The sequence below is a fragment of the Mucor velutinosus genome (genome assembly GCF_035048745.1).
Source record: "Mucor velutinosus strain NIH1002 chromosome Unknown tig00001547, whole genome shotgun sequence".
NCBI lineage: Eukaryota > Fungi > Mucoromycota > Mucoromycetes > Mucorales > Mucoraceae > Mucor > Mucor velutinosus.
Genome location: NW_027041901.1, coordinates 760,968 through 785,033, shown reverse-complemented (window position 1 = coordinate 785,033; position 24,066 = coordinate 760,968). Strand labels below are relative to the sequence as shown.

The 24,066-nt window shown below is 41.2% G+C and overlaps 8 protein-coding genes across 8 annotated transcripts; 1 reads left to right on the top strand and 7 right to left on the bottom strand.

Moving 5' to 3' along the window:
• Positions 1-624: 624 nt before the first annotated feature.
• Positions 625-1,311, bottom strand: ATC70_006686 (Transmembrane protein 188; the record flags this gene model as incomplete). Its single annotated transcript, XM_064825958.1, has 5 exons — positions 625-761; positions 821-886; positions 940-1,031; positions 1,087-1,169; positions 1,234-1,311. The coding sequence occupies 5 exons, from the start codon at positions 1,309-1,311 to the stop codon at positions 625-627; spliced, it is 456 nt and encodes a 151-aa protein (XP_064687472.1).
• Positions 1,312-1,564: 253 nt separating this feature from the next.
• On the bottom strand, positions 1,565-2,610 carry ATC70_006685 (Succinate dehydrogenase assembly factor 4, mitochondrial; the record flags this gene model as incomplete). Its single annotated transcript, XM_064825957.1, has 5 exons — positions 1,565-1,809; positions 1,864-2,024; positions 2,077-2,170; positions 2,229-2,461; positions 2,516-2,610. The coding sequence occupies 5 exons, from the start codon at positions 2,608-2,610 to the stop codon at positions 1,565-1,567; spliced, it is 828 nt and encodes a 275-aa protein (XP_064687471.1).
• A 3,303-nt stretch (positions 2,611-5,913) lies between these two features.
• ATC70_006684 (Diacylglycerol O-acyltransferase) lies at positions 5,914-7,926 on the bottom strand (the record flags this gene model as incomplete). The annotated part of the gene is made up of 3 exons (XM_064825956.1): positions 5,914-5,951; positions 6,012-6,879; positions 6,955-7,926. 3 exons carry the CDS (start codon positions 7,924-7,926, stop codon positions 5,914-5,916), a joined length of 1,878 nt encoding a protein of 625 aa, XP_064687470.1.
• Positions 7,927-8,722: 796 nt separating this feature from the next.
• On the top strand, positions 8,723-10,399 carry ATC70_006683 (uncharacterized protein; the record flags this gene model as incomplete). The annotated part of the gene is made up of 2 exons (XM_064825955.1): positions 8,723-10,228; positions 10,283-10,399. 2 exons carry the CDS (start codon positions 8,723-8,725, stop codon positions 10,397-10,399), a joined length of 1,623 nt encoding a protein of 540 aa, XP_064687469.1.
• A 1,476-nt stretch (positions 10,400-11,875) lies between these two features.
• SIS1_2 (Molecular chaperone (DnaJ superfamily)) lies at positions 11,876-12,297 on the bottom strand (the record flags this gene model as incomplete). Its single annotated transcript, XM_064825954.1, has 4 exons — positions 11,876-11,960; positions 12,023-12,135; positions 12,196-12,213; positions 12,280-12,297. The coding sequence occupies 4 exons, from the start codon at positions 12,295-12,297 to the stop codon at positions 11,876-11,878; spliced, it is 234 nt and encodes a 77-aa protein (XP_064687468.1).
• Positions 12,298-12,740: 443 nt separating this feature from the next.
• On the bottom strand, positions 12,741-17,585 carry rps23_2 (ribosomal protein S23; the record flags this gene model as incomplete). The annotated part of the gene is made up of 17 exons (XM_064825953.1): positions 12,741-12,846; positions 12,909-13,037; positions 13,095-13,359; positions 13,418-13,679; positions 13,736-14,057; positions 14,111-14,280; positions 14,337-14,744; positions 14,803-15,009; positions 15,062-15,194; positions 15,249-15,339; positions 15,397-15,524; positions 15,579-15,668; positions 15,724-15,932; positions 15,988-16,089; positions 16,149-17,270; positions 17,326-17,409; positions 17,463-17,585. 17 exons carry the CDS (start codon positions 17,583-17,585, stop codon positions 12,741-12,743), a joined length of 3,951 nt encoding a protein of 1,316 aa, XP_064687467.1.
• Positions 17,586-17,840: 255 nt separating this feature from the next.
• On the bottom strand, positions 17,841-19,477 carry URA6_1 (bifunctional uridylate/adenylate kinase; the record flags this gene model as incomplete). Its single annotated transcript, XM_064825952.1, has 4 exons — positions 17,841-18,485; positions 18,546-19,271; positions 19,335-19,401; positions 19,455-19,477. 4 exons carry the CDS (start codon positions 19,475-19,477, stop codon positions 17,841-17,843), a joined length of 1,461 nt encoding a protein of 486 aa, XP_064687466.1.
• A 310-nt stretch (positions 19,478-19,787) lies between these two features.
• ATC70_006679 (uncharacterized protein) lies at positions 19,788-21,716 on the bottom strand (the record flags this gene model as incomplete). The annotated part of the gene is made up of 1 exon (XM_064825951.1): positions 19,788-21,716. The coding sequence occupies one exon, from the start codon at positions 21,714-21,716 to the stop codon at positions 19,788-19,790; it is 1,929 nt and encodes a 642-aa protein (XP_064687465.1).
• Between the last annotated feature and the right edge of the window lie 2,350 nt (positions 21,717-24,066).

The window sequence follows — 24,066 nt, the reverse complement described above, 5'->3', positions numbered from 1 at the left end:
CAATTTCATGTGAGTGCGATCATGGGGACCAGAAACTAAACTTGCGCCGTTACACACCTCAGCAACTTTAAATCATAAATAGGGGTTTGGATTTAGCAATCATTTCCATGTTTTAACTCTTTTCTTTCTTACAATATATTTTTCTACCTAATTTATAACAAATAGCATGATGCGACTTTCGCTTTTGCCTATTATAGGCTGTATTTTATTAACACCATTCATTCTTCTAGTGATAACATGCTTGGCTTCTCTAGCCATCATCACTAGCACAATCACATCTTCATTTCTATTTCTCCGACTTGCATTGCTTGCCATCGAAATGGTCTCTGGGCTAACGTTGGAATCTACAAACTGGCTGCTCTCAACATGTATGACAAGGATTTCAAGCTATTTACAAAGGGCCAGTGCAAAACAACAATCAACACCGGAAATCATGCTCAACAATGGATCAATTCATGTGAGACGACGAAAACTGCCACCATCATCACTGTCGTTGAGTCGATTGCCCTATAAAGCAACCTTGAAGTCAAAGTATTCTGTGTCTGTACCAGCAACTCCAGATCCAGAGTCATATCATCATCAAATGGCAATGTGAGTTTATTAGATGTTGAATAAACCATAGAATTATAAAGTAGCCTCTTCTGCTACGACCTCTTGCTCTTGCTGCTGTTGTTTGTTGGTTTCCCACGGTTTTGGTCTTGCTGTCATTTTTGCTTTACTGGGTGTACCTTCATTTAATACGTTGGGTATTTGTTTAATACCTATCAAATCACCATTCAATAAACATTTACCCCAGAATTAACGCATAGTTGATTCATACCTGGAATTTCAATGCCTTTTTCAATCATGTCCACGAGTTCCTGAAATGTAAATCTAGGCGGCTTGTCTACAAATTGATTGTTTACTAGCTGCATGACCGAGTAAAGCGCTTTTATCTACCATCACTATTCTTTCCTTGTTCAATTGCTGGTTCCTGATTTTCATTTTTCCAAGTCTTGTATGCATCTGCATTGAAACTTGTATCAACCACCCTATTCAAATGTTGTTAGAGCACATCATCAGCTGCTTCTTTCAAATTGCTTTTACTTTGTATAGTAGAACAATTTTGCTCTTAGAAGGAGGTCAGCCTCATTCTCTTGTTTGTTATTCAATAATGACGCAACGCCTGACTAAATGAATCGGCCATGTCTTTGTTAACGGTGCCTATCGCACATGCAGTGTATACGTGTATACCTGAAACTGGCTATCCTTGTCAAAGTCATATTGATCGAATTGCTTGAATTTGGCGATATTGTCGTTTGCAGTAGTCATTTATGAATAAAAAGAAGAAAGCAAAAGCAAAAAAAAAAAAACACACTCTTTCACTCACTCACTCACTCACTCACTCACTGTGATTTTTTTTTTTTTTTTTTTTATTCTTAAGCCAATCAAATGGAAATCATATGAATTGAATTAGCTCATCACAAAAGGGGCGGACAAGGCGATATCACAAGGAGATGGACAGTCTGCCAGTTGCGTTTCACCTGCACAGGAGAGATATAGTGATTTATTACTGATACATGTATTAGATTTTGGCAAACGGCTTTCGATTCAACGAAAGCTTGAAAAATAGAAGCAAGCCTGCACCAGCTAGATAACATATGCCTGTAAAGTATTTGTAGCTATCATACTCTTTTGCAAATGAGGAATTCGACTCAATTGCGCTAGCAAGATTAGGGCCAAACATGGACACCACGGTAAGAACTAGAAACAATGCCATTCCTGTCTCAAACTTTTCTTGTCCTGTAACTAGTAATGTGATAGTTGGGGCTATGAAATGGAAATAAGCAATCCAGACATCATTATTGGTGATTTATAACCTACTTAATGTGATGAAAGCGCCACCAAAGAAGCCAAAAACCATAGCAAATGCCATTAGTGTACCAAATGTATTGGCATAGACCCATAGCAGCAAACATGATATTCCAGAAATAATAACATAGATAATGACAATATTAACATGGCCAACATGATCCGCTACAACACTAATCATGAATGTTACGGTGTTGTATAATGTCTCATTTTATAAGCAATTACCCTGAAACCAATCTACCAACTGCATTCATGCCGTAACTCGTTGACAGAATCGTTGCTCCTTGAGACGTGGACAGACCCAGAAACGTTGCGTACGCTGTTTACATGTATAAGTGAATATGTCTACAATTGCCAAATGTAAGAATAGTACTCACATGGCAGGAAAAAGTAAGGCACATTGTATCCTGCCTCTAAAAGAGTATCAGTAAATACCCACAGTAGAAACCGCCAGTTTCTTGCTATGCTAAAGTCGAACATTTCCTTAAAAAACAGCTTGGTATCGGTAGACTCGTCTTTTTGATTTCCTTTGCTTGGTCGTTTATCCTGAAATAACAGACATGAAATCACACCGATAACAAAGCAAACCAAGCTCATGATTCTATAGCACCTAATATAAGATCTTTGTCAATAGAGTACTATTATCAATAATTCCCAAAATTACCAGCCAGCACCCAAATGAGTGTTTAAGGGCTCCATGACTTGAGGCATGACTAGACCACCGATACTTATGCCACTCGAAAGAATACCTAATGCCATTCCTCTGTTTTTAACAAACCAAAGAGGCACTACTGTCAAAGCCATCTATGCAAAGCATCAGTACTTTGTTTGAAAAAAAAAAAAATGGTGGTATGAAACTTACATAAAATAAAATGGAAGATCCAATACCGTAAATCGCTCCCTGTGTAAGGTACAGTTGCCAGACCTAGATATGCGTTTAATATGCATATTATTTGCCTGATGCCCATGAATACCTGTGTGCTGAAGCTAGCCAAAAGAAGACCAGTTGAACAAACAGTAATCGAAATAAATAGCACCGTTCTTGGAAGTAAAAGAGACAACAGTATCTGTCCAAAGGGTCCCAATAAGTTTATGAAAATGTTGAAAATGGTGCCGACGAAGCTTAGTTGAAGAGATAGGTTGCTAGTTGCTTGGAGTTTCTCGTCTTGCTCGAAATAATTTTGCATGATGCCTATAGCATATCATTGAGATGAAAAATATCAGCACAAGGAGGCGGTATAGTCTGCAATATATACGTATTTACCCCTAGATAGCACATCAGTTAGCATTTTATTCACTCAACATGCTATTCTAAAATGTATTTACCAGCCTGAAGCAGCACCCAAACCAAATATCAACACAAGAAACGTACCTAATACTACAAGCCATGGATAGATTCCATTCTTTGCTTCTTTCTCTGAATCAATCTTTGGCTCATAGTACATGTCATTCAGCGTTTCTATATCTGATTCTTGAAAGTCATTTGAACCTATGTTGAAATACAATCAACACATGCAAGCCTGTCATGGGTACCAATTGATGTGTATAGCTTACTATGATTATGGGCATTAGCAAAACCACTTTCAGGGACAAAACAGTTTGCATCAATAGATGTGGTGCAACTATGATATTTATCATCAACGTCATTATTCAAAGTGACGGAAGAGCTTTTGTAACTCGCCCTACTGCTCAATACGGCTTCAGTAGACATTTTTTCAAGGAGTAAAGGTCTATGAAAAGATGAAGATGACGAAGAAGAAGAAGAAGAGTAAAGGCATATTTGAATATTTTGTGCTCTTATTCCACTATGAAAATTATTAAGACAATGTGTCCAATACAGTTTGAAATAGTGCATGCACCATATTAAATTATTTTCAAATAGACTGTTCTGAGGACCTTTCTTGTTCGCAGTTATTCTGCCTGTGGGTATTACCATCGTTGAGGCTGATTTCAATCGCAACTCATGAAGCTATCCATAAAGCAATATGAGGCACAGATAATTATATCGCATTCATTCTTGATCAATATAGCGGCTCCCTGTCATCAGGCCAAAAAAGCATTCTGAAATGGTGCGCCTTTTGCTGATAACAAACCGAAACATGGCTACCGATTATACCTTCAATACGGCAATCGATTCATATTGGGCATCACATTACAATGACATACAATGCTGCTTCAGCTATTCGTAAATCTTGGTAGGTGGAGCGCTTAGAATATATTCCTGCCATAAATTTAGTAGAAAACACAACGCATCTATTATTCTGTACCTTGTTCAAGTTATAGTGAACATATGCTCGTCCTGATCGTTGCAAATAAACCGCAATCAAGCCGTCAATATAACAATTGCATTCGGTTAAAATCTATTCATGGCATTCCAACATTTAGGGCAACTGTGAGTTACTAATAAAGGCCACATATGTTTCGATGAAATATGTAGCGCATCATTTAGGGTACATCTACGCATATAACGGATCCTCTTTCTCAGCAAAATGCTCTTATAATATCTTGTATATATAATAAACCTCTACGATATGTCATACATTCTAGACATGTTGAAAGGAATCACTGTATACTTCATATCCATGGTTGAAATTGAGGCCCTATTTACTGCATTGCTGTAATTGCAAAAGACACAATATCTTACACAAATTTACTTTGTCTAGACCGTTTGACACTCGACTTCCATTACGAACAAGTAATATCCAGGTCTTGGTAAATTGCATTACAGCAGCAGTATTCTAAGAACCCAAAGAGCACGCACTGGTCTTATGGTCTCTTCCGTCATTCTGAGGCATTCTTTAATATACCGAGCCAAGACATGAAATGAAGTTTACTAGTGCTCAATTAAACGAAATCACTCAACCGTAACTTGAACCTTGTTGATAGGATTACGCATTCGTAAGATGCAACTTATTAGAGACATTTAGCTAAAGAACTTTACTATCATTACCATGGCGAAATGCCTTTCCGTTGTAATCTCTTGCTATTAGCATCATGCAACTCTCAGTCTTATGGTCTCTAAAACGAATTGGATATGAAACAGTGCAACTTAATAAGAAACCAGCCGAGCAATGCTACACTACTTGAGTCGTTTTGATAGTTTGCATTTAGAAAAGACAATAACTTGACAAGTGTTTGGGTTTTACCGAGGCGGTTGGCGGGCACTGTTAGTGCGCTGTATCTAGTTGATTTACACTTGGGAAACTCGAAGAGGACGCTCCTACATATTACCTTGATGGTATACATTTGGCTTGTCACTTCTCCAGCAGCAAACAAGGTTCGGTAGTGATGATGAAGCTATTTTTAACATTAAATTGATTGGTCGCTCAATTTGGTTGGCATAAATGACCCTCTAGATGATCTAATGAGACAAGATCTTTTGTGCAAAATGGTGGAGCAGAGCAAGAAATACACGATTACTTAATTCTATGCTCAAGTGGTTCTGTGTCAGTCTAAAATATCTATCTTCTAGACCTGTATTTGGGTAAATAAATGTTCCATCATGGTTTATTTGCGACATTTGTGATGGCAAAGTGTTTCTACCCATGACGATCTACTGTTCCATTCAAACATGTATGTAGCTGCAATATATACAATCAGACATTGAGCTTATCTACAGGTTTCGATACATGTTAATAAGTAAAAGATAAATAATCTCGGTAAATCTCTTCTACCATTTTTTTTTTTTGGCTGATTTGATCTTTGCAGTATAGGGAAATATAAAGTGGGGTCGGGGACGGGGTAACTTTATGCCTTTCTGACAAAAATGCAGTAAGGCAAATGAATTTAGGCAGAGGTATTGATTGTGCGACAGTTATCTTTACTACCAATTGAGTTTTATAATATGAAAAGCAAAGGCAAATTAGAGTTTTGAATAAAGCCCAGCTTTCGTATGATGGATTACCTGAGCAAAGATTTGACAGAGATACAGCAAATCAAGATGTATTTTCGAGGGTAATTCAGGTCCTGCCCATGTTAATATCAGGTTTATTGTTGAGAGAAAAGGAATAGCTTATAGATTTGAATTTGGAGGGAATAGAATACAATATACACTTTTTTTCTTTATGGTTTAGCAAGCTCTAAATTGTCCATCATTAGGTCTATATGGGGTAGATATTGAGTACGTTGTGATTGACATGTATAGTAAGCTACAAACTTACCGTAGTTTTGGTGCGATGCGTTGTCCGCTGAGGTAGCAGCGGCAGCAGCATTCACATCCACTAGTAATGTATCCCATGGATCAATTGTTGTAGGAGTCTTTTTGCTTTCAGACGACGGTGAATGATGATAGGGGTGATGGCGTTGAGTTTTATGGTGTTGTTGATGATGGTGAATACTATGATGATGATGAATTTTAGATGATTTCTTTGTTGCTGGTGGTGTTTGTTGGGGTTTCGAGAATGATGAGAAAGAATAGCCGTTTGTGAGACGAACGGGTTCAAAGGAAGAAACCGGGTCATCATCAACAACAGTGGTAGGCGAAGTTGGTGCTTGTAAGGGAAAGGAGTCTGTGTTGTATGAGCAATCCGACGATAACGATGAAGCATAGGAGGCATTTTGTTCATTTGCGGCTCTGTTGGTAGTTGTATCTGTGTGGTTTCGTTGTGCAATCTTCCAAAAATCAATACCCAGCAATGCAGAGATGTCTGTGTGGTTCAAGTTTTGATGGTGCGTTTGTTCCAGCAATGGCTGAGTACGAGTGTCATTTTCTGCTGCTCTCTTTAGCTCTTGCTGTTGTTGCTTTTGCTGCTGCTTAAAATCAAGTTCGCTGAGGCCCTGTAGTCTTCTCCAATGATTTGTGGTGCGACGAAGATCGTAATCGATGGTCAAGAACCAGTATTTTTCAAAGAATTCAGGTGGTAACTGCCAGTTTGCAGCAATAGCAGGGTCACCGCCATGAAAAACGGAATGTCCTAGTAAGCATCGGAAGCAATCATCCAAATCAAATTGGTCTCTAAACAGGATCATTCGGTCGCGCATGTGGGGTGTTGGAATGAGGTCAATACGAGGATCATGAGGTATTGTCAACTATATCGAATTTCAATTAGATGAGATTTTTCCCCACGATTTTTGTGGAGGTATTTTTTTTTTTTTTTTTTTTACCTGCAAAATAGTAGGTTGGATAGCAAATGGTATCGAATCCATACGGACACAGGCTGACTGCAATCGAAGACGCAGACGCAGGGTTTGAATAGCAGCAAGATTGGATGTGATGGGCTCTTCTGTCAGCATGACAGGACGAGGTGTTGCTTGTTGCTGTCGTTGTTGTTGCTGTGGATGATGTGGATGGTGCGCATCTGCATCCGAAGCGACCGAGCCAGGCGAGAGAGGAGGAATGCCTGCATCTTCGTCTTGAGCTTCCAGAGGGTGCACAAGATCCTCAGTGGGAAAATCAGAGTCGTACATGGATTCTGGAGGGCAGGAAGTGGATGATTCTCTCTGACGGGGTACTGCAACAGGCACTGTCTTTGAAATGATTGGTTGTTGAGGGTGGGGAGAAGAGCGATCTGGTACAGAGTGAATGCCTTCTTTGGTAATCACAATGGACCCCGTAGAGAGGTATCGATCACGCTGCTTCATGGTATGCTTGTAGCCAAATAGCTTGGAGGGGATGGGCAGTTTGTTGTTGGCATTGACGCTAATGTAGGTCGAGATGGATTCTGGGATGGACTGAGCAAGCACTGACAAGGCTTGTTCATTGATGTAAGGGCCGTGCTGAGGAATCACCAGGTTGTGCTGAAAACACACCAGCTGTAATGTGAGGACAATGCCTTTCAAATACCAGTTCTCTGAGCGCATGATTTCCTGATCAGCTTTCAGTTGTTCGTTTTCAGCATGCAGTTTATCTCTTTGCTCTCTGATCTGTTTGATGGCAACCTCTAATTCTCGCATGTGGCGTTCTTTGCGTTCACGAAATGCTCTCTGAGCAGCTCTGTTCTGTGCCTTTCGCAGTGCTGGGGAGGCAGGATTAGGCTTGCGGCCTGGCTTCTTTCTAATTTTGACAGGCTGGCCTCCATTTGAGGCGGTGTCTTGATCCATTGAAATGCTCTCCGTGTCTGATAAATCCTGCTTCATGATAATTGTGCTCTTGTGAGTTTAATGAAAAAAAAAAGAAGAATAAAAGAAAGAGAAGAATAACAAGTTGTGGAGGGTGACATTACCCCATTTATACCTCGAATAAACTAGGAAAGTAACCCTAATTTCGGAGTGCTTTCCAAATGCGAATCCAATGAAGAGCGCCTGACATCTTCCAAACAGAGTGGGGAAACAGGCATATATTCTCGGGAAGGAGTTCGCTGCTAGGTTCCCACACTACGGTTGAGCACCTATACTCTTTTCATTTTACGAGAAATCCGATACAGCTTGTCATATTCAGGATGATTGCTGGATTTTTTTTTCTTGTCCGTGTTTTCTGCCAGCCAGCATGACATCTCTTTGGACAAATGGCGGAGAAAACCAATGAAAAAAGTGTGGGGTATCCAGCGCACACATGGAATAAACAGCGGTGCAACATCAACTCTCGTTTGCAAGTGTTATATATATATATATCTCCTTTTGTATATTGAAAGATAAAGAAAAACATCCTAAATACATTACGATTGTAGTCTGTATTGAAATATTCCGTTTGAAAATGTCAGAAACGCAACCTCTCGGATGCAAAGCTGTGATTATACCCTTCTTTCAGATGCTGTTTTTACATTTGGTATATTTATTAGTTACATTTGTTATTCAATCGATTGTCGCACAGACTCATCCAGGAAGGAGCCAATCCAACTTGAATGTGCGTTATTATGAATTCAATGTCACTGAGAGATCAATCAATCCAGATTGCTCAGATCATGTATCCCCAGTCTTTCTGATCAACAACCAAATGCCTGGCCCAAAAATCACTGCTGTCCAGGGTGATGTCGTGCGTGTGCTCATTCGCAATCAGTTGTCTCCCATGCCCAAACCTGACGACCACCGACACAACGTAGCCATCCATTTCCACGGCATCAGGCAGTACGGTTCTGTGCATTCTGATGGTGTCCCCTATCTGACCCAAATGCCAATTAAACCCGGCCAAGAATATGTGCATGAATTTAGAATAGTCAATCAAGCCGGAACTTATTTTTACCATGCGCATGTTGGTATGCAAGAAGAAACGGTATTTGGCCCCATTGTCGTCTATGAATCGAACCTCGCTGATCCGAAGAATAGCAAGTCTTTGCTGCTGAAGGCTGGCCCCTACGCTTACCATGATGAACGCACGCTCTTGATGAGTGAATGGTGGCATCGACCTCACATGGAGTTTGAAAAGTTTCTAATGGGTCCAAAGTTCAACTTTATTCCAGAGGCTGACAGTATTTTGATCAATGGTCGTACGCTACATGACTCTAGAAACGCAGTTGTCGCACAATGTGGGGGATATGAACTGATACCAGTGGAGCCTAATCGAACCTACCGCTTTCGTGTGATTGGTGCCACCGCTTTCCGAACACTCGGCTTTGCAATTGCTCATCATAACTTGACAATCATCGAGGTGGATGGCGAATTGACGAAACCTTATACTGTCAGTCAGCTGGAGGTGGCTCCAGGCCAGCGATTCTCGGTGTTGGTGCACACAGATCAAAAGCTGGATGACTACAGTATCCAAGTTGTTCGTCGTTGGTCTGATAACGTCGCAAGACCCACCAATGGACTGGCCATCTTGCAATATCCTAAACGTTCAGGGCGATCTACTGAACATGGATCAAGAGGCGTTATCCAACTCAAGAACCCCATTGTGCTCGAGCCACCTCTCGCCAAGGCACATTTTGAACTGGCAGAGGACGAAACGCCCCACTGGCTATGGTCAAATATCGAGCCTCTTTACGGTGTTGATCCCATCATTTACAAGCCTGCTACCAAAACCATCAAGTTACGCAGTGTAGATAAACGTATGCCAGACAACACGGTGCGATGGCTGGTCAATGGTATTGCATTCTCTGAAGAGCACGAAAGGGATTCACCCATCTTGCACGAAATCAAGAGCAACCGTCGTCAAAAACCTGGACTATACGACACCATCACTGCTAATGGCTATGATCGTAACTTGGGCACATACCCTATCAGCCACTTTGATATTGTGGATATTGTCATTCAAACCACACACAAACCTGGAGAGCCCTGTCGAAGCCATCTATGGCATACGCATGGCCATTCGCATTGGGAGATTGCTCATGGTCAAGGTGAATACGTCCACGAAAGAGATGCTGATATCCAAAACGTCAAGAAACCTCTGCAAAAAGATATCACCATGATTTACCCTTTTGTCGATCCAAGTTTGTTTGAGAAGAATGGCACCAAAGTAGAGGAACCTGTTGGGTGTGGATGGTCTAAAATCAGAATATTGGCAGTATGTAATCCATTTAAACCAGTAAATATGTCAATCGCTAACCTATCTTGATAGGATAATCCTGGTGTCTGGGCAGTGCACTGTCATAATACCGCACACATGTTGATGGGTATGATGGTTGCCCTAGAAGAAGCGCCTGAACTTATTCCAAGATATTCAAGCATCAATTAGGCTTTAAGGCGATGAATCCACTTGATAATTCCTGATGGATTGTCTCAATCCAAAATCACAACGTAATAAATTTATGGTCCCTGGACACTTTCAAAACCTCAAAAAGGGGAGAAGTTAACCTAACAAGTATTTTGATAGCCTGGCGTTATGGAATATAAAATGCAAGAAGAATAGCATGGCTAACGATAGTGCTATATAGTTTGCCAGCCGGCCCCAGCAGCTGCCAAAATTACTTTAAACCCAAACTTTTATTCTACTCCAGATTGGCCAAATCTGGATTATTTTCGACTTGATTGAACTATTTTATAGGATTTGACTATTTAAAATATGATGATCACCCTATGCTCCTTTAAGCTTTCTTGGGGCGCTTTTCAAGGCGCATCCAATGGTACCAAGTAAGATAGATGTTTTGAATAAACTTATTGAGCAATTTATGAAAATATCAAAAGAGGTTTCCGGCCAAAAAGTCTTGATCTTGCATATCAACATCCCACAAAGATGACTTCAGGGGTTACGTTGGATCGATAGAAACATTTTGACTCAATATTTACTATAGTAAAAGTCTTCATTATCAAGGTGAAAAACGCGATCGTTTGATTTTTGATGAAAACCATGAGGGGTACCTCATGCTTTTTGGTCGAATTTTGGCCATGTTTTTTTTTGATCCCCAAAAAGTTGAGCAAAGATGTCAGCAGGTTAGTGCTAATTGAGAGCAATTGTTTGGTGTTATTCTGACCATCTAAAACGGCCATGAACGCAAGAAAACGCAACTCAAATGCACTCAGATTTTGCTGTATTAGGTACGCTCTTGACTAAAAACGGGAAATAACAGCATGCCGCTTGCCCGTATATAAAGTAGTTATGTGTATATGGATGTAGAGCATCACATAAGAATCAGATCCACAGATAATATGAAGGATGTTCATGTGTAATTGGAGGGCCAAAATAAAAGTAGCAGCATTTTGATAAGATATGCAAGAACAATCGGTAGCTCGAGCTGTCGCTGCGCAGGTTGATTCTCATCGAAGCCAGACGAAGGTAGAGAACCATCCGAAGCGTAAGTACTCGTAATTATTAAAGAATCTCAAAATGTAACGATGCCATTGTCTTTTTGAAACAGAAAAAGAAGCGCGATAGGATAGGATATGATTCAGATTATCAAGTGTTCTCGTACATGCCTCAAAACAGAACACTGTAATGCTAATACACAAACAATACAGGCAATCAATCAATACTCGGGCATTAGTGATTCTGATGAATATAGGATAGCAATCTTTGTAATACAAAGTCATTCTACCCCTAAGATGCCCTTCTACAACCAGAGTTCAGCTGATATGTGGCTCTATTGAAAGAATAGCATTGCAGTCAAAACTCTTGAGCATCCTTATCAAATACAATCGCTCTGTGTAAGCAACCAGCGTCATATTCATTCTACAGGTGCCTTATTAGAATGAATTTATTATAGTGTACGACTATTTATTGACCACCGCGAAGAGCCAACACTAAATGAAGAACAGAACCACCTTCAATGCCATATTGAGTAGCTGTCATCTCATCAGCCCTACGTAAAAATGAAATTCAGTACCTTTCCAGCGATGGTCTGATTGCAATCAAAATCCTTACATTTGCTTTCCACTGTAAATCAAACGTTGCTGAGGTGGAGGGATACCTTCTTTCTCCTCTACACGTTCTTTGATGCGAGAAATCTTGTCATTGGGTTCAATATCAATTTCAATCTGTATTCCATCCGTATCAGAACAATTCATTCATGTCGCCATATGTATGCCCATACTCACTTCTTTACCGGTCAAGGTCTATATGATATGAAGTGGCATTTTAGTCTACAATACCACAACAAAGATGAATAGGGTTGCTTTTACCTTGACTTTAACAAGCATTTTTTTTTTATATGTTCACTGAATATAAGGCAGTCGAAAAGGTGAATCCTTCCAAGTAAGCGCGCGTGTTTTATACAATTGCATTCGTGGCCGACGTCATTTGATTGGATGCAACGTAGCCAAGAGGTGAAGGATTTTATTACATAATTCATCACTCAAATGCGTGTTCTCTTGACAAAGTCAAGGGCTCGATTTACTAAACCCTGAATTAGAGTTTTAAGGTACTCTAATTAGCGTTATAGATGCCACTTGATCAACAATGAGTGCCGAAACGCTTGTTTGAAGCACCTACATTTTCAAAACAGAATGAATCTCATCTCAAATTTGGTTACCATGGCAATAGCCATATTTTTACAGTTGCTTCATCAGCCTAAGCTACTATCAGTTAAACAAGCTATAAGCCTAAAGCTAATTACATAATTTATTCATATTCGAATGAAGAATCAATTCAAATAATCTTGACCAGTAAAGCGATCTTGCATAATGGGATCCTCATCATTGTCGTTGAAATTTTGGATTTGGCCTTGCAACTGAATCCGACTATGTTGACTATTGTCCATGGACATGAATCAGTATATCATGGCTATAGATCCGAAAAACTAGAAACTTACTTGAAATCTTTTGATACACGGTAATATTGACCAAGAATGTTGTCTCGAGAAAGGTATTCGACAAATTCCTCGTCATGGGTAATAATTACAAATTGGAAATTAGATTGTTGGCTTCGATTTTTGATGATTCTAGCAAATTGAGATGTGATAAGTATCTATACGTCATGGATTACAAATACTACGTACCTGCCCAGATTTTCTGCCAAACTCTCGATATTTGCACGATCCAAATTCGTGGTGGGTTCATCCAATGTAAAGATACCACAATTGACGCAAAAGGTCTCGGCAAGAGCAAGTCGAATGATGATGGCTGCCAAGACCTTCTGTCCTGCACTGCATCTACCTCTCATATTCAACTCGCTGCCGTTTTGGATCATGACGACTCTGTAATTGAAGGTTCTGGATGCAGTGGATCCTTCATTGTCTGCTCGAATCTCTATATAATCAATGTCTTTTAAACGAGCATCAGTCGGTCATATTACCAAATCAATGGATGCATGTACACATACCTCCTCCTTTGTATGTGTCTACCCAGAGCTCCTTGATAATCTTGTTCAGATCTTGCATTTTCAACGAATGGTACTTCATAATGGCAGCCTGCAAGGTTTTACTGTACCTCTCGAGATCTTCGCTTGCCAGTTCCTTGGTCTTTACCTCGATAAAGAGATTCCCATAACGGCCATCCACGTCCCGGTAGTCTATTTTCAATTCTTGCTCGTATCGACGTGATTGATTACTCATCTGCTCTATTTCACCGCGAATACTACCACGCTACCAACACCATCAGCACTAATTCAAGCACACACTTTATCATGTGTATCTTTTACCTTGTCCACCAGATCAGATTTTTCTTTGTCAGCACGCTGTAGGCCTCTTTGCAATGAAACAACATCCACTGCATCTTGGCTTTGATTGGCAGCAGCCAACTCTTGCTCACATTTAGCAAGCTGCTCTTGCATATCACGGTACTTGATCTGGTCTTGTAAATCCCGTTCAATGCCACGTCTTTCAGCTTCGTCCTTCTCAATGATTGCCAGCTTTTCATCAATGCCTGCTACTTTGCACTTGATGTCTGCGATTGTGTTGTTCAAATTGGTGATTTCTGAGTTGAGCGACTCTAGTCTTTCAGGGCTCGCAGCAGCAGCGCACCTTTATAACTTGTGTCAGCATGTTTTGTTATACAGCAATATCTTTGTACTCACTTTTTGACGGTGGCATTAAAATCTGAAAGACGCTCAGCAAAGATGGATATCTTATGCTCTTCTGCAGATGCCTTTTCTTCGACATTTCTCCAATTCTGGACAGCTTCGTCATACAGTCTCTTAGCTGCTTGAATCTTCTCGGTCAATGGCTCAGCATCGTTTTCAGGTCGCTGTGTATCACGAGGATTAGACGGTGCAGCTTGTTTACGAAAACACATGGACTTACCTCGTATTCGACTTTACGGCTGTCTCTCTGCTCTTTAATGTCGTCCAGCTGAAGCTGCATTCCCACCTTGCGATCTCGTTCATTCTCTAACCTGATGAGCTTTTGCGAAGATTCGTTCAATGCGCGTTCAACCGATTGTCGTTTGCGATTGTTCATGTCGATTTCGGTGTGGATTCGCTTCATATCACGTCGAATGGTTTTGCTTCTCTCTGTGAGTTCTTCCAGCTCCTTCATTACATCATCCGAAGTACGAGTGGAACCTGAGAACTCCAGCTCTTTTTCGAGGTCTTGCACGTCTTGCGTCAAGAGATCTACTTCTCTGCTCAAGTTGCCGACATTGCGTGCGATAAGCAGTAGCTTGTCTGCCTTGATCTTGCAATTGTCCACTTCAACAAGTTGGGCTGTAGCCTAGGTCGTCTGCTTTAGTACCGATATAGCGCGCTTGGCTGTCATTGTATCCACTTACGACACGATTTCTCTCCTCAGCAGCCTTCTTTTCAGTCTCAAATGCTTCCTTTGTGCTTGAAATACTTGCTAAATCCTTCTTTAAGCTTTCCAACTTGATCCAAGTACCTTGGGCACTCAAGAGCTTGGCCTTTCTCGCCTCAATTTCCTTTAACTGTTCCTTCATCTTTTGTTGTTTCTCGGGTATAAAGTCTTGCATTAATTTCAACTAGAATGCTGGATTAATTACTTGGCCTTTCAGAAGGACAACATCGATTTACCTGGTTTCTAAACATCTCAATCTCATCATTGTTGGCAAAATCTCTTGTACATAAAGGACAGCATCCACTTTTATCTTCTGTATTACGGAATTTTTGGTATACCATGGAAGCACCTTGGATTTGAGCGATTTTACTAATAAACAGCACCATGAATAATTGAACGGGTTTTCGTAGTTTGGCTACTCACGTTGCCCAGATGTCTGCCTTCTTGACAGTATCAGCAAGTTCGGCTGGCAGGTCCTTTTGGCCACAGACCTTTTCAATCAGGCTTTGGAATTCTATGGTACCCGTAAGTTAATTCAATGCTCTTCAACACTCTGAATGTAAATACTTACTATCTGCTTCTCGCTTCTGCTTGTTGTAGTTTTGGAGCACCATGTTTAGTTTAGCATCCGCAGCTGATAGCTCACGATTGGCCTTGTTACGAACTTCGATCAAAGAAGCCAGCTCCTTTTCTTTCTTGCTAAAATGGACAGAATGTCAGTATTTGCATGTAAAAAGATCCACACTCGCTTACGTTTTATACACATCGAGCTCTCTCTCAAGGTTTGCAATGTTAGGCTTTGAATCCAGCAAGTTTTGGATATCGTTGATATGGTCAGTGTAGCTAAATCACAAGTCATTAGTAAACACACATGCAAAACCATTGAATTCAGGCTTACATTCTGTTCATGGTTGTCTCTTTGACTTCCTTTTCTGTACGCTTCAGTGACAATTTAGCTCTCGAATCACTCTGCTTGCTCAATCTCGCTGATTCCTCGTTCAAATCACTGATCTTGTCGTCCACATCACGCAGCTCATGCTCTTTTCGTTTGAGTTCATCTTGGCTGGTGCTAACTGTCACAGCATCCATCTCAGCAAGCTTCTTCTCCTACAGTCCATATCCGCGTTGGTGGCTGCTGTTGCCTCACACTCACATCACTTACATATTCAGCAATTTTGGCCTTGATGGCGTCCATCTGCATTTCGGATACTTGAAATTCCTTCATCTTCTTTGCTAGTACATCAATTTGTATATCAAAGTTGTCCTACATAGGTTTGCTGATTTCAGTACAGACACACACCCTGAGCTTCCTCTACAACTTACAATAAGTCTCTTCAAGTGTTTCTTGTTCTCTTCAATTGACATTTTCTGACTTTTTAGCATCTGCAATTCATCAGACAGGGTATTCTGCTCTGACATGGCTTCATCTTTTGCCCTGTCATTGTTGGTGGCATTGTCCTCAATCAGCTCCTTGATCACCTGAGCAGAGGCATCACCGTCGTCCACAGGAAGGTTCATGTTTTTGTCTTGGTTCATCTGCTGGATCAAGGCGGATCGTCTCTGAAGTTGACGCAAATACTCGTCTCGAGCAGCGTCCAATCTGCCCATCGCCACTTGCTTTTTGGACAGCTCATCCTGGGCTGCCTTGAGCTGTCTCTCCAACTTGGATCGCTCCAAAGACACTCTAGACTTTTCCTCCTGGTTTTTATCTTCTTTGATACGATGTTCCTCCAACAAGTGCTGCAACTGCTCTGTGGATTCTTCTCGAGGTACAATGTGTGCTTCAATGGACCGCATGGTGGACTGGAAGAAATCTCGCTGATTCAACAGCTGGCGGATTGTATCATGCGCCTCTTGGTTGTCCTTCAAAGAAGCATTAAGTCTGCTGATTTCAGCCTCGATCTGAGCAAGTTTTATTTCAATCGTTTGGAATGTTTCGTTTTTAGCTGTCATTTGCTGGTTTAATTCTGTCAAATTGCTGCGAATTCGCTTGGCTTTCTTGGTATCGTTTTTTAATGCCTCTAGCTGCACATTGCCGAGCTTGATGTCTGTCGCTGTCTCCTTTCGAATCTCTTTGATGTTGTCCAGTGCAGCAGTAAATCGCTTGGATGAAAAGATGTCGTCAAACTTCTTTTTCAGGACGCTCGGTTCAGACAATGGCCAATTGCTGTCTTCTTGATGGCAAAAGATGACATTGTCGAGAATAGCTTTGGGGACGCCCAAGTGAAGCGGTAGCTCTGAATCCATGTCTGCGCATCGACTGGTGATACTGAAGGCTTCCCCTGTCACTGGATCGTATCTCAACAGGGCGTTATCGATGGATCTCTGAGTCACTGTCGCCTTCTTCTGGGTCACTGCCAAAGATCGACTGCAAACCATCTTTTGGCCGTTGATGTTGTAAAACTTGAGTTTGATTTGAGCCTTTACCTCGCTGATGCCTGCAACCTAATCCAGCATTTCAGCATACAATCATGGTTTCCAATCATCGAATCAAGCATACCTTGGGATCATTGACAAAGGCACCGTTTTTACTGTTTGGCGGGAGATCACCCGTACAAGCATAGCGCAGACTTTCAATGATGGTCTATGAGAGGATCAATCAAAATGCATACATATCCCATGCAACTGACTACGTACCGTTTTACCAGCTCCATTGGAGCCGACAATCAAGGTCAGTGGAGAGAAGAATTTGATATAGCATGGTTCGTCTGGACTGAATGAGCGAATGCCCAAAATCGCCATGCTTTGAAGATGAGACATGATGCTTTAATGTAATAAAAAAAAACAAGAAAGAAAGACAGAAGAGATTAAAAATATTTGGGCTGGTGTCTTTTTAAAGGTCGCGTTTATTTTTGGTTTTCGAGTTCAACACTGCCTACTGGCCAAAGGCTCAGTGACAAGTGCAGGTTTTTGCAGGAATATTTCAATGTGATAGATTCAATGAGTGCCACAGAGGAAAAGAATAAAAGGGAGGGGGCGCAACTGGTCTTGAGAGGGTTGCTGCTGCTGTTGTTGTTATTGCTTTGGTCGATTAGTGTATTGATGATTTCCTCCGCCTCCACCACCACCTCCTCCACCTCGACCTCTGCCACGCCAATTATTCGATCTGCCACTGTTGTTGTTTTGGTAATAGTGGGGCTGCTGTTGCTCCTCGTTGCTCTGTTGCTGTTGCTGTTGGCGAGTGGCCAATGCTTGTTGACGGTCTGGCTGTTGCACTTGAGCGTCCTCTAATGCATTTGGTGCCACATACAGACTCTTATCAATGACGGGTGGAATAGGTTGAATTTCTGTGCCCAATTCTCGCTCAATCTTGTACAAGTTGAATCGATCTTCGTATGTGATCAAGTTGATGGCTAGGCCCAAATGGCCAAATCTTCCAGAGCGGCCGATACGATGCAAATAGGTCTCTGCATTCTTGGGGAAATCAAAGTTGATGACTACGTTGACAGCCTGAATATCGATACCACGCGTCAGTAAATCAGAGCACACCAAGTTGCGACAGACGCCGTTTCGGAAATCATGGAAGACACGATTACGATGACTTTGTAGCATTCTAGCGTGTGAGTAAAAGCACGAGTAGCCCAACTCTGTGATTTTTTTGGCTAACAATTCTACACGGTTTGTTGAATTACAAAAGATGATGGATTGATTGATTTGCAACTAGGATGATACAGTAGGTCAGTGGAGGTCAGTCTGTAACCAAAGCAGCCGTCAAATTACCTTTGAAAACAGCGTGTTCAAGCAATGCACCTTTTGCTTTTCTTCCACGTAGGCGTAGTATTGAGTGACGCCACGCAGCGTTAATTCGTCCATCAGGTTGATTTCATAGGGCTTCACCAAGAATTTCTCTTTGAATGTCTTTACAATGAGGGGGAACGTAGCGCTGAAAAGCATGATTTGTCTATCTTTTGGAAAGTGGTGGATGAGTTGCTCGATGATGGGTGTGAATTCGGGTGATAAGAGTTTGTCTGCTTCGTCCATGACAAACGTGGAGGCTTCACTGAAATCAGCTACGCCCTTGGACGCAAGATCAAGAATACGGCCAGGCGTGCCAACGACAACATGCACAGGCTCGCTTAAACGCATAATATCATCCTTTAAAGTCGTACCACCTGTTGTCACCATGATCTGAAGACCAAGATGTTTGCCTAGATTTTTACAGACCTGCGATGTCTGTAGCGCCAATTCACGGGTAGGGACGAGCAAGAGGGCTTGAATCTTGTTCTTTTTGTTGTTGATTTTCTCTAGTGTGGGGATCACAAAAGCAGCCGTTTTTCCAGTACCGTTTTTAGCTCTCGCAAGTATATCACGGCCCGTCAATGCAATGGGTATAGCCTCTTCTTGAATAGGTGAGGGTCTTTCGAAACCTGCTTCAAAAATGCCCATCAGCAGTTCTCTTTTAAGAAAGTAGTCTTCGAATTCATTTCCTTTCGTTGCAGTGACATCCTAGAAAACACGATTTAATCACTTGGTCTCTCCTTAAAGGTGTTTATTTCATGATGGTATTACCTCTGTCTGTGGTCTCACATCTTTGGCTGGAAGTGCAAGGGTCTTCTTCCAATTGTCGTTTTCATGGCTGAAGAGGCGGTTTAGACACAAACTAGCCAACATGGCATACATATACACTACCTCAAGCTGTTGTTTAATGACATTTGTATAAATGGCGAGTCTCTTTTTGGTGTAAAAGTGTATTGTTGAAAGGTAAGTTGGCGTTTTTTTTTTTTTTTTTTTATGAGCGTGCTTGCGTTTGTCTTGATTTCAGTGGTGTTCTTTACGTCTGACAAAGGTTAATATTAGAGTTGAATTTGATGAATATCAAGTGGAGAGAAAAAAGTTTATTTGTTGCAAGACAAGAAAGAAAAGAAAGGAGTTCAAGAGGCAACCAAATGGAAAAAATAGAAATAGTGTGTGTATTCTGCGTACGGTAAATGGGTAATCCCGGTGTTCTGCTGGTTACACGCACTACAGCTTGACTCTATTGAATACAAATGTGTCAATGTAGCGGCAATCGACCTGCAAATAGCCATAAGGTATATCACTATCCCAGTATTTCGCTTCTCGGTAAGTCCCTCTAATCGAATTCTCCTCCAGGTAATCCCAATCCTTGTCCTTCATCAGGTAGTCTTGCACCTTGAGTGATTCCAGGAACTTTAATCTTCGCATTTGACGGCAATGTCCAGCCTTGGTCTTTTGGCAGTATAAATGGTACCATCGTTGGTTCAATTGATTTGATTTCCTCGACGAGTTGTGCTTGCTGCGATCTGTATAATTGACAGCGATCAACGCTGCATCGATACTACTTTTTTCAATGTAACTGCTGGGTCGAAGATGCAGATGTTGGACGCTCAGCGTCTTGAGGTGCTGGTGTGGCAGGTTGAGATGGATCTTGTGCGATAGGGCGTCTCTGTCCTTGATGCAGCTGGTCAACTCCAAATGCTCCATGTTGGGACAGCATTCAGCGAGCACATCCATGGCTTCTGTGGAGAAATGCGTCTGCAGCAGGCGAACCGTCTTGATATGAGGGCCCTTATTGTAGTTGTTGTCCTTGGATTTGAACGTTAGTCGAGCCATATCAAGACAGAGTATTTCCAATTGAGGACAGAAATCCAGAATGACATCAATATCACAGCCATAAGACCAAGAATACGAGAATTTTCCACAGTGCAATTCCAATTCAGTCAGCCTTGTACAGAGTCCAATGGATCGCATTACATTCTCAACGTCTCCTAAATCACGCCATAGCTGCACCTTGAGCGTCTCAGTGACATCAGGATGGGTACATGCCATGAATGACCTGAATGCATTGGCAGCAGCCACGCCACAGAAGTTCCTCCCATTGAACGTAGTGTCGAGTGAGACCAACCCTGTACGGGTTACCTTGGACAGTTGATCAAAGAACCTGCTGCCAGCTGAGGATTTCAGTACAGACTCAATCTGGCCCAGGTGGATGCGTTCTAATGAAGTGAGATGAGCCACTTTGAAGAGACATGCCTGAATGGGGCCAATGTCCATCCACGTCAATGTCTGTTTATACGATGCATCCCAGTTCACATCTAGGTCCAAATCTGTCAAGTGTGGATACAGCTCGACAACATGTCCAATCCAGCGGTAGTCAGCGAGTCGACCCTGCACATGCAATTGACGCATTTGAGTTGCTGGAATAGTGATTGGTACCTGTTCAGTGAGCATTGAAAGGGCGACATCCGACAATGACAATGAGTTGAGACAGGGTAACGATGCATGGAGCTGAAGGATATCGTGTAATGAGAATTCTGCTCTTTGTGCATCTCGTAGTGATCTGATATTCAGCTTATCCCTTCCATGCAGTGTGAGACGTCGCAATTGAGGTGTAAAACCCAGCAGACCAAGCAACACGGATGTCTTCTTTTCTGGAATCCGCATCCGTTGCAGTGGATTGACAATACCGCCCATCAGGACAAGTTCTTGTAGGGAAGATCCAAATGACTGAATGAGTGGCAGCGTTGTGTTGTAGCGATCCAGTGGCGGCAGAGAACTCAGTCTGTCCCATGCAATCTCTCTCCTCTCTATAGGGCGTTGATATTTCCACAATTTGGGGTTGAAATACAGTGATTCCAGCAGAGGAAACAGGAGCGGTAGCAATTCCATTTCATCTCTAGATAGACCTACTTGATCTTGTATATACACATGTCGAACAAACAGGCTGATCTCTGGATTGCGATGAATACTTGACACAAGCTGTTTGAACTGTCGACGATGCTTGATGCGAATGTTGCGATAAAGAGACGGCTGGAAGGATGTGTACCAACTGCTGCAAACATTCAAGCACTGGTGGTCTCGAGTATTGTAGAAAAACACATAGCTAGCGACCAGATCAAGTAATTCACTTGGTAATAATGAGAAGGATTTCATTGTATAAAAACGAAAAAAGAATGTGGGGCAAACAAACATCCTTAAATTGTGGTCTTTTATTTATACCAAATTCTGCAACTCCTCTTGAAAAAATCGAAATAGAAAACCATCAAAAAAGAAGGTTTCTGTAAGTTCTATAGGCAAAATAGCACTGAAAGCAGTCTAGTGTGGGTCTTTGAGCTGTAAAAACAAACCCTAACACATGCCAAAGCCATGCAATAAGTATGCGGCAAGAGCAATTCATCCTATGGAATAATCTCGATATGCAGCGTTTATGGAATGTAGCTCACTTCACTTGTCCTGGGTTCAACAAAAAGCTTATTTCTGCAGTTGTCGCCGTTCCAATACGCCCGCTCTTGCAGTGTCATGCAAAAGCAGCAGCTGGTAAATAACCAAATACGTGAAGATGATGGAAAACATCCATTTCTCCATACCTTACTACTGTAGACGGAAAAATTGCCCAATATCAAATAGTAACCCTCTACTAGCAATATGTAGCCATATATTTACCTTTTATTTGGTGCTCTACGTCTGTAACAAAGGAGAAATGGCATATACGGACAGACAGTATACTTACATTGCCCCTTGCTAATTGAAAGTATGTAAAGCAGTGCGAAATTTCGATGCATTTGAGCAGTGATCTCTCGTGTTAGAAGCCGTTTTGAGCTGCCAGAATAGCGCCAAACTATTTCTCTGGTCTAGAATTAACTTTTTGGCACCTTTGCTCAACTTTTTGGGGATCAAAAAAAAACATTGTCAAAATTCGACCAAAAAGCATGAGGTACCCCTCATGGTTTTCATTGAAAATCAAATGATCGCGTTTTTCACCTTGATAATGAAGACTTTTACTATGGTATATCTTGAATCAAAATGTCTCTATCGATCCAATGCTGTCCCTGAAATCATCTTTATGGGACTTTGATATGCAAAATCTCGACTTTTTGACCAGAAACCTCTTTTGATATTGTCGTAAATTACTCAATAAATTTATTCAAAACATTTACGTTACTTGTTACCATTGGAAGCGCCTTGAAAGGCACTCCAAGAAAGCTTAAAGAAGCAGAGGATGATCATCATATTTTATATAGTCGAATCTGCCAAAATAGTTCAATCGAGTCGAAAATCATTAAGATTTGGCCAATTTGGACCAATTTGGAACAGATTATGTGTCTGGGTTTGAATTAATCGGCTGGTGGGGCCAGCTGGAAAACTCAATGCCCTTTTCGTAAGGCAATACAGCAGTAAATGCCCTTGAAACGTATGAAAAGTAAGTGTTAAGTCATAGCACTGTCGTTTATAATAGTATTTTATTGTATTCTATATCTTTCATAATAATATTTTCTTGCATTCTATATTTAATAACTTTAGTCTGGACATTGACGATTCATGGGCTGCGTAAAATGTCTGCAGTAAGTATTGAAATCTCTGAAGCTCCGAGCCGTCGTTCAAGGAAAAGGCTGGCAGCATTGATCAGAGGAGAGATGGTAAAAATAAAAGTGGTTTTTGTTAATTGATCGTAAAATCATTATCCACATATGAGCCAGGCGTGACAGATGCCTTGAAACTCAGGTTCCATGTTAGGGTTGTAAAGTGTCTAAGGACTGAACATTTATTATGTTATGCTATTAAATCAAAATGTTTCTATGAATCCAAAGCAACCCCTGAAAATTTGTTTATGAGGTTTTTGTATGTAAAATCTCAACATTTTGACCAGAAACCTCATTTCATATTTTTAAACATTGCTCAATGAGTTTATTCAAAACTTCGTTTCAAGTTATAACCATCGGATGCGTGTTCAAAAGTGCTACAGAAATGCATTAGAAAGCATTTTTTTTTTGTAGGGGGAGTCGAGCTCCAGTTTTTATTTAAAGTCCTTAAAATGTCATACTGAGGGAAAGAAGAGACTGTTGGTGGACCCGATGTCTGCAATGATGGGGAATAAGATATATAATGAACTAAGTTGGGAAAGAAATCTACTACTAATCAGGTGCGACACCCAGAGCTAATACAATCATGCTAAGTTGTCATACAGAGATACTGGATAAGAGAACATTCATCAAACGAGGACATCAGTACGACCGTCAAAATAATCACCAACATGCGTTCACTGAGATTTGAGCCGGGATCCTCCAGTTGGCATGCTGAAGTTCTACCACTTCGCCCTACCACCACGGGCTGCATCAGAAAGCATGAAGTGAGCATCACATTTTACATAGTCAAATTTTGTAAAATAGATCAATCAAGTCGCAAATTGATCAAAAATCAACGAATCGGTACAGTATATCGATCGAGAATTAAACCTTTCATGGCGGCGGCGGCGGCGGTGGCTGGCTGTCCAAATCGATTTTAT